The 9,044-nt window shown below is 57.8% G+C and overlaps 1 protein-coding gene across 1 annotated transcript in view; it reads left to right on the top strand.

The window, feature by feature from the left end:
• The first annotated feature begins 637 nt into the window (after positions 1-637).
• RASA3 (RAS p21 protein activator 3) overlaps positions 638-9,044 on the top strand; it is a 111,887-nt gene continuing 103,480 nt past the window's right edge. Inside the window, exons 1-2 of the mRNA XM_011979417.1 lie at positions 638-948; positions 4,716-4,833. Coding sequence (XP_011834807.1) covers positions 873-948; positions 4,716-4,833 — 194 coding nt within the window. The 5' untranslated portion in view covers positions 638-872. The remainder of the gene's footprint in view (positions 949-4,715; positions 4,834-9,044) is intronic.

Raw genomic sequence — 9,044 nt, forward strand, 5'->3', positions numbered from 1 at the left:
TGTGCCGTGGGGCACCGTGGGCAGCGGGACACTGAACAGCAGGCACCCTGCACTCTGCCCACCAGATGCCAGTGGCACCACCCTTAGTGTCACCCTTAGTGACAACCAAACGTGCCCTGTGGAAGTGCCCTGGGAGAGACCCCGTTTCAGCCGTTGTCAGGGCCAGGCCCGCAGTAAGCACAGTGGGTGCCTCTAGGACCCCTCCCGCCACCCCGTCACCATAGACTCATTCTCCCTGTGGTCGAAGTTTAAATCACATTGAATGTGTTTATTATTTGGGAGGGGTTAACGTCTGGTCGCCCGCCCTCCGCAGAACCTCCCGTTCCCTCTGAAGAGCCGTGGAGGCTGGAGGGAGCTGGAGGGCTCTCGAGGAGACTGGGCGAGGGGCGGACACCCTGGACGGCAGGGCCGGGCCTCCCTGGGCAGGTGGTGTCACCCGGGGAGTTTTGGAATCAGCCTGCAGAGCCCTGTCTCCTCCTTCCACCGCCCACAGAAGCCCGCTGGTGCCAGGGGCTCCTCCCGGCCAGGAGGATTGGGGGCTGCCTTGCTTGAGGATGGCAGCCTGGGCTTCTGTCATTCATAACCCACAGGAGTCCTCTTGAGGGAGGGGCATGGTGCCCTGGAGAGCCCTGGAGTTGAGGTTTCAGAGCCGACGCGGGGTGCTGTGTTGGCTGTCTGCGTCAGTCTGCCAGCTGTGAACACACCGCATGTTTTAGAAACACCGTCCGTGGGAAAAGTGCTCACGAGAACTGTTACTTATTTGGCTATTAGGATGAAACCAGTTTACTTTTCTTTTAATTCATTTATTCATCCATGTATGCAACAAATAATTCGGCACTTACTGTATACCACAGACAGCTTTGTCTTTTTATATGAACGTCTCTGTGTATCAGAAAAAAAGAGAAAACACATTTCCTCTAAGAGACAGAACAGGCACCTTTGGTGAAGGTAACTGAGCGAGCTGTGTGGGGTGCGGTGGAGAAGAAACGGCCACTTGGGAGCTGGGGCAGCCCCGTCCCACTCAGCTGTGGGGCCGCAGCGAGAGGCTCGGTCTTGCTGCACGTGGCGCACACGGGAGGCCCCGGGCGACGTGGCCAGGCCGTGCCGTGGCAGCTCCAGCCCTCCTGGTCTGAGCAGCTCATTGGGTGTTGGTGCGTCCAGCAGGCTCCCGGGTGTTGCTGTCGTCATAGCAACCGGATGTTTCTCAGGATTTTTTTTTCTGTTTCAATGCTTTATTAACAGTTGGAAACAAAACCAACGCACTGGAGGTGATGGCGTCAGAAGCCTGAGGCAGGGAAATGGGTTTGCATTTTGTCCCCCCTCTTTTTCTTTTTATTAAATACATCATAGCAAAAATAGATTTAAAAAAAAAGGGTCTCAGCCCCAGATGACAGCGAGCAGGGAGAAGGAGGTAAAGACGGGGCCATCGGGCGAGGAGGGAGGAACCTGCTGTGTTTTGGGGCCGGGGGACGGGGCATCGTCGGGCGGGGAGGGAGGAACCCGGTGCGTTGGTGCCAGCGTGGGAGGACCCGGCCTTTTCACGTCGTGTGGCGTCTGTCTTACAGGGAGTCCGGGGAAAGCCTGTGCGTTTCCGTCCTGCAGCGTCCCCCTTCGGAAGACCCAGCTGTTACCGCTGTGATCTGAGGCCCTGTGGGAACAAATCTTAGCTCCGTGTTGTCCACAGACACCGACTTTCAAAAGCTTTTTTCTTTCTCCTTTTAAGAAACACGGGAACGTACAGCTAAATATCTACACTCATTTGTTGCAAAAAAACAAATCCCAGAAAACAAAACAAAAACAAAAAACTCCCAAAAACAAAACCAAAAAAAACCCCAAAAAATCCCAAGGGAAATATGGTCGGCGTCCGTTCACACCGTCGAGGTGTCGGGAGGAAAGTCAGCAAAGTCGCGCTGCGTTGAGGGCGAGGACTTCTCTCTGCTGCAGAAGCTGTCGGTTCCGAAACAACCGGGAGACTGGAGGGGCCCCATCCGACGCGGGCTGTGCTGAGGCTGCCCTCAAAATTGGGGGCGACCAGGACGGCTGCGTCTGCTCCGGGAACCTCACCCGCCATCCCCCAGGCTCCCTTCCCTTTCTGGAGAAGCTCGCCAGCCGTGCTCTCCCCTTGGTGCCTGTGAACTCGTCACACACCCTAACTGTGTGTGCTGCCTGCGTGTGCTGCCTGCGTGTGCTGTGGGTGCTGCCTGCGTGTGCTGTGGGTGCTGCCTGCGTGTGCTGTGTGCGTGTGCTGTGTGTGCGTGTGCTGCCTGCGTGTGCTGTGTGTGTGTGTGCTGTGCATGTGCATGTGCTGCCTGCGTGTGCTGTGTGTGTGTGCTGTGCGTGTGTGCTGTGTGTGTGCGTGTGCTGCGTGCGTGTGCTGTGTGTGCTCTGTGTGCTGCCTGCGTGTGTGCGTGTGCTGCCTGCGTGTGCTGCCTGCATGTGCTGCCTGCGGGACCTTCACATCGGTGGGAGCCTTCAGAAAGCCTGTCTTTTGACATTTGATGACCGACCTGAGGCCTGGCCTGGAGCCGGGTGCCTCGTAGCAGCCTGGCTGTGTTCTCCGTGCAGCGGGTGAAGGTGCGTCCCGGGAGAGTCGCCGTGTTGAGCTGTTCTGAGGGTCCAGTGCCCATCAGGAAGTATTCATTTGTTTTTTCCCACCAACCGATTATCTTTGACGCTTCCTTAATGATTCCCAAAATAAAAATTTCCAGAACCTTTTGAATTAGAGCGTCTCAGAGCCAGACGAGCCTTCGAGAGCTGCCGTGTCGCTTGCTTTGCAGTTCAGGAGTTTCAGGCCCACAGGGGCAGACCGTGTGTCGGGGGCGCTGGCGGGAAATGGCCGCAAGCAGTGAGGCCCTGAGAGCCGCTCCAGTGGGCAGCAGCGGGTGCCGCTGGGAACGCCTGCCGGCACCTCGGCCCCGAGACACACGCAGTGTGGACACGGGAGCCTTCGTCCAGACCCCGCGGCTTCTCCTCCTTCGCACAGTGCCCCAGGTTAATATGGTGGATGAAAAGTCTTTAAAAAGCTTCAAACTGAGTTTATCTCTGCCCTCTGGAGTTTCTGGCCTGCCAGTTTGCAAATCGGCATCTTCGAAATGAGCCGACCGCCCACGTGGGCGAGGACGTGTGTGCTTGCTGAGTTGACGCGAAGCTTTGGAAGGGGCAGAAGTGGGGATCTGAGAAACTTCGACTCTGCTCCTGTTTTTGATTTTGTTTCAACAAGAATAAGGTGATGTGGCCCCGAGTGGCGCCAGCAGGAGCTACGTGAGCCTTGGTGTGGTCTCAGCGTGGTGCCTGTGCCTGCATCTGTCCTCTCGTCCTGCGCCCTCGAGACACCACGGCCAGGCGTGTTTAGAGCCAAATGACGGAGGCGGAGAAGGCCCTGGGGAGGCGCGAGTGTGTTTGAGACGTTTGTTTTACAGAATGGACTTAAACTGGGCACCCGCCGTCTGGATCGACAGCTGCCACTCATCCCTCCCGGCTCCCTCCCGATTCTCTGGTAAACTGGGCTGTTAGGCTTGCCGCTGGGGCGTGCTCCGAGCTGCCAGCAGAGCAGTCACAGCTGGGGTTCAGTTATGACCTCCAGATCGACCCCGGCAAACAAGGAGTCCGGCACCGCGGTCGTGAGTCCGGCGCCACGGGCGTTTTCTGCAGGGCCAGCCGGGAACCGGCTCGACTTCCTTCACGTGCATTCAGGTGGTGTCTCTGGGCTTGAGGGAGGGAGACGTGGACCCAGCTTAGGCCCCTCTGGGACGCTTCTCTTAACTGGCAATTCAAACAGCTGGAGTTCACAGTCAAATCACGTCCACGAGAAGGAGCTCTTTCCTTTAATTCTGGTGCCAACTTTGACCTAATATCATAACATAAAATTCAAAATAAAAAGGGACTCAGTGGATAAATGAATAAGCAAGACGAGGTCCCTCTGCACGATGGAAAGTTATTCAACCTGAAAAAAGAAGGGAATCCAGTCAGCGGCCATAGCAGGGCCACCCTGGAGGGCACTGGCTGAGCGGAGTGAGCCAGAAGGACACGTCCCGTGGATCCCACCGACGTGAGGCCCAGAGCAGTCAGATCCAGAGACAGACGGGGGCAAGGGCCGGCCGACGTGAGGCCCAGAGCAGTCAGATCCAGAGACAACGTGGGGCAAGGGCCGGCCGATGTGAGGCCCAGAGCAGTCAGATCCAGAGACAACGTGGGGTGAGGGCCGCTGGAGACAGCAGGAGGGGATGGGAGCGAGTGTTGAACGGGGCCCGAGTCTCCGTTTCGCACGATGAGAGCGTTCTGGAGAGGACGGCGGTGATGGTTGCACAACTCGGTGAACGTGGTTAATGCTACGGAACTGTGCACTCGAGCAGGTCTGAGATGGAAAATTGTATGTTAAAATAAAGTGACTAATGCGGGGAAAACAAAGTGAGACACAGGAATCCCGAGTCCCAGGCTGGCGGGTCCCTGCTTGCGCCACTTGCATTTCAGGGTGGCGTGCGTGTCCGTTGCCTTTCGGCGAGAGAATGTCCCGCGCGTGTACACGTGGTGTGCGCATCCACGTTTTGACTTGCGGTGGCAAAAAACCCAAGCCTTTGTAGAGAGTGGTGAATGCACACACGCGGCGGCCGGCGTGCGGCTGTGAAGTGAACCTGCGGTTTGGAAGCGTGTCTGCGATGAGCAGGGGACCAGACGTTTCCACGCTGCTGATGACGTGTGTCGCTTTTACTTTTTAGGTGAAGCCAAAAACCTTCCCTCTTACCCGGGGCCAAGCAAGATGAGGGATTGCTACTGCACGGTGAACCTGGACCAGGAGGAGGTTTTCAGGACCAAGATTGTGGAGAAGTCGCTCTGGTAAGGTCCTCTGCTGCTTTACCTGACACCGATGTGTTTTCTTTGGTGTAGAGAACGTCCCGAGCGTGGACGTCACCTTCCCATTTTCCGGCGGGTAGAGAATTTTTCTGTGTGTAGACAATGTCCCGAGCGTGGACGTCACCTTCCCATGTTCCCGCACGTAGATAGTGTCCCAGGCATGTACATCCCCTTCCCATTTTCCCGCGGGTAGAGAATTTGTCTGTGTGTAGACAACGTCCTGAGCGTGTACGTCACCTTCCCACTTTTCTTGCTGCTTAGTTTGAGGAGGAGGAGGTGCTCCCTGGGGCTCTGGTGTGCAGGCAGCTGGGCTTCTGACCTTGGCGGTGCGCAGATGTGAACCGGTGTTGGCTAAATGCTCCGCTGTCCAGGAAGCACATGTTGGTGGCGGCCCCCACGTGGACTCACAGGGCTGTCCAGGAAGTATATGTCAGTGGCGGCTGCTGTGTGGACTCGTGGGAGTGCTTTTTAATTAGAGATGAACTGGGAAGCTTGTACTCCACGAGAATACAAATTAAGGATTTCGAGAGGGGGAAATGCTGAGAAAGATTTTCCTTCCTGTGTACAGAAGATGGGTGTTAACTGAGGTACGGGGCCCAGAAAGCGTTGATTGATACGATTTGAGGAAGAGAGGAGTCAGCCAAGAAAAGCAAACTCTTGAAATCAACAAGTTTGCCGCTCAACTCGAGCATGTGCGGATGTGGGTGCCGACCCCGGGACGTCCAGGGCAGGGCCAGAACGTGTGTTTCTGAAAAGCTCCAGCGGGGCGCAGGCCGTGCTTGGAGGACCACTGCAGTTGAACACCAGGACACGGTGCGTGGTGGGATGCACAGGGACAGGAAGCCACGGTTTATGTCGGGGGCGGGAAGAGAGACGCCAGGGAGAGTGTGCCAGGCAGGGCCTCGGTGCTGCGGCCTCAGGGGAAGCGTGGGGCGGCCGCGTTACAAGGAGCGGCCTGGGGATCAGGGAAGACGTCCGCGCAGCTGTGACTCCACCGTTCAGTTCAGAACCACGTGTGCTCTCGTCAAAACAGCGCTTCTGATTTTGAGAACACGTTTAGCTGAAGAATCACATCCTTGCGTCTGGCTACTTCCAGGCGGGAATGAACCACCCATTCTGACGACTGGGTGACTTCACCTATTAGAACACTGTGAGGGGTCTCCTGCCCCGGGGGCTGGGACCATCTCACGCCGTCAGTCACAGTGCTTCCAAAAGGCTTCGGCGCAGCTGCCCGCCAGGCCGAGGTACGAGAGTCGTTTGTGTTATGTTAGTGCACACTCCGGGTTCTTTGAAATAACTCGTCAAAAGGAACTGCAGGCTGAACATTGTCAGGCGCCCAGTCCGGCTTTGCGAGAGTCTTGGGGGTTGCCCTGGCGATGACTGGGCATGGCCATTCTTCAGAAGAAAATGGGAAGAGACATGATCGGGCCCTTCAGAAGCCCCTTTGGCACTTCCCTGGATAAAAGTCGGTTCTGTGTTTAAATGGTCCGTTGTTAGAGGCCCGTGGATTTTAGGCCCGAGGCCGGCCATTACTGGCAGTCTTTATCGGGCTTGGATCCTCTCAGACCTGCTCAATCAGAGCCAGTGGGAGGAGGACCTGTTTGGGAACCTCTTTCAGGTGAGGTTGAGAAATGGGGGCCCCTTGTCTTTCAGTTATTTCAGAAGAATTTAGAAATAGAAGTCATGGTTCTGGCCGGGTGTGGTGGTGCACACCTGTAATCCCGGCACTTTGGGAGGCTGAGGTGGGAGGATTGCTTGAGGCCAGGAGGTTGAGGCCACAGTGAACCACAATTGCATCACTGCACTCCAGCTGGGGCCACAGAGCAAGACCTTGTCTCAAAAAAACCCCAGACACACACACAACAAAACATGGTAGCAAAGAAAGGGAAACCCACGTGGGACAGTTCCGAGAGAGTAAAACCGTGGCGCCGTTCAGTGTGGGCGCTGGCAGCCCCGTCCACGTGTAAAACCGTGGCGCCGTGTAGTGTGGACGCTGGCAGCCCTGTTCACTGGGGCTGTGTGGGCTGGCCACAGGCTTCCCCTGTAGTGTGAGGACAAAGTGTGCATCAACCCACCCCATATGAAAAGTTGGCAGGAAATGTACTTGAACCCAAAACCTGGCTCTCTCATAAGTTTGCAGCTGGAATCCACATGGCATCTGTGGTCAGAAGCCCTCAGTCTGTGCATGTGCATTAACGTGGTCCCGTGTTAGTCATTGGTCAGCATCCACCTGAGAGGCAAGTGTCAGGCAGGGTTGCCCTGCGTGCCAGGGAGTTTAGCCCTGGCCACCGCCCGCTCTTTGCTCCATGGTGGCACCCACTTTGGGGCCGGTCCCCCGAGTCTCCCAGCCCCTGAGTCTCCCAGGCCCCTGAGTCTCCTGCCCCCCGAGTCTCCCATCCCCCAGTCTCCCAGCCCCCCGCATCTCCCAGCCCTGAGTCTCCCAGGCCCCTGAGTCTCCTGCCCCCGAGTCTCCCATCCCCCAGTCTCCCAGGCCCCCCAGTGTCCCAGCCCTGAGTCTCCCAGCCCCCCGCGTCTCCCATCCCCCAGTCTCCCAGCCCCCCAGTCTCCCAGCCCTGCGGGTCTCCAGTCTCCTGGCCCCTGAGTCTCCTGGCCGCCAAGTCTCCCAGCCCCGAGTCTCCCATCCCCCAGTCTCCCAGCCCCCCGAGTCTCCTGCCCCCGAGTCTCCCATCCCCCAGTCTCCCAGGCCCCCCAGTGTCCCAGCCCTGAGTCTCCCAGCCCCCCGCGTCTCCCATCCCCCAGTCTCCCATCCCCCAGTCTCCCATCCCCCAGTCTCCTAGCCCCCCAGGTCTCCCAGCCCCCCGGGTCTCCCAGCCCCCCGGGTCTCCCAGCCCCCCAGTCTCCCAGCCCCGAGTCTCCCATCCCCCAGTCTCCCAGCCCTGCGTCTCCCGGCCCCCAGTGTGCTGCTTCCTCCAAGGTCAGTGTCACCTTTAAGGTCTGATGGTTCGTTTGGCAAAGTCGCTGTGGAAAGACAAAGAGCCCACGTCTGCATCTGTGAGCCCCGAAGGGCCCCAGGGTGCTCTGTGGCCGCTGGGTCTGCAGCCTGGCAGGAGCCCCTCCTCACGGTCCCTGGGGAGAAGCGCTTGGGTTGAGTTTGATTTGCTGTTGCCCAATATCGCAGTCTGACTCAGCAGGAAGCTGCAAATGGAATGTGTGAAGAAGGCAAGGCGGAACTCAGCCTCTCTTCTTCCCTCTTTCCCACTAAGGAGGTTACAGACCCAGCTCCACCGCGGGCCTGTGTCCCCCAGGCCACCTCCCTGCGTGTGGCCCCCGCGTCCGAGGCCCTGCAGTCTGTGGGGCCTCTAGCGGGTGCTGAGCCGACGTCTAGGGAGAGCGTCCTCCTCTGTCTTCCCCTTTTTCTCTAGTTTTCAAGGTGGAGGTTGAGGGGCAGCATCTGTCACAGGCGTAACTTCAGAACGCATCGAAGTGGACACGTTTTGGAGGACAAGCCCTTTCTCTCTGGCCTTGGCAGTTTCTGTCCCACTAGAAAAATGTTTTCCTGAGGTTGAGTGAGCTTTGTTCACAATCCATACCTTTCAGAGCATCATTTTTAATCATTTAAAGGGCAGCCACTATTTGTTTCCTTATTTACTTAAGCGAAAAGCTCCCTGAAATCGGATTGGCAGGACTGGGGCTTGGGGACCAGCTTCCCACCCTGGACCTCCCCTGGGCCGGCACCCCCGACCCTCAAACAAGGAGATGACGCCACTCCCCAAGGCTGCCCCGCGGTGGAGATCGCCGTCTCGTCCAGCAGAAAGGAGCAGTTGGCCAAGTCACACACAACAGAACCTCAGTCTCTCCCTTCTGGGTCAGTCTGTCATTTGTAAGAATATTCGGTGAGCGTCATGTCCCCGTTTCCTTCTGTCCACGTGAGGACGTGAAATGTTGTCTGTCCTGCCTGCGTCTTCTGCGCCCACGTGGCCGACCTCCCCAAACCCTCATCCACGCAGACAGTCCTGGCTCAGGGAGGCGCTGCCTCGGGGTTCTGGGTCTGACCCCGCCCCTGCCGCGGGGTTGAGTCTGGGCAGAGCCCCCTGCCCCACGCGGAGCCCTGCCCCCCTTTCTGCGGTGTTGCCCCCGCGTCCTTTGCAGGGTTCATTTGCATATGCCCATCTCGGGGAGAGGGGGTTGTGGCCACAACAGGAAGAAACTTCAGGCGTGGCCGGTTTCGGTGC

Source organism: Mandrillus leucophaeus, unplaced genomic scaffold, assembly GCF_000951045.1.
Source record: "Mandrillus leucophaeus isolate KB7577 unplaced genomic scaffold, Mleu.le_1.0 Scaffold201, whole genome shotgun sequence".
NCBI lineage: Eukaryota > Metazoa > Chordata > Mammalia > Primates > Cercopithecidae > Mandrillus > Mandrillus leucophaeus.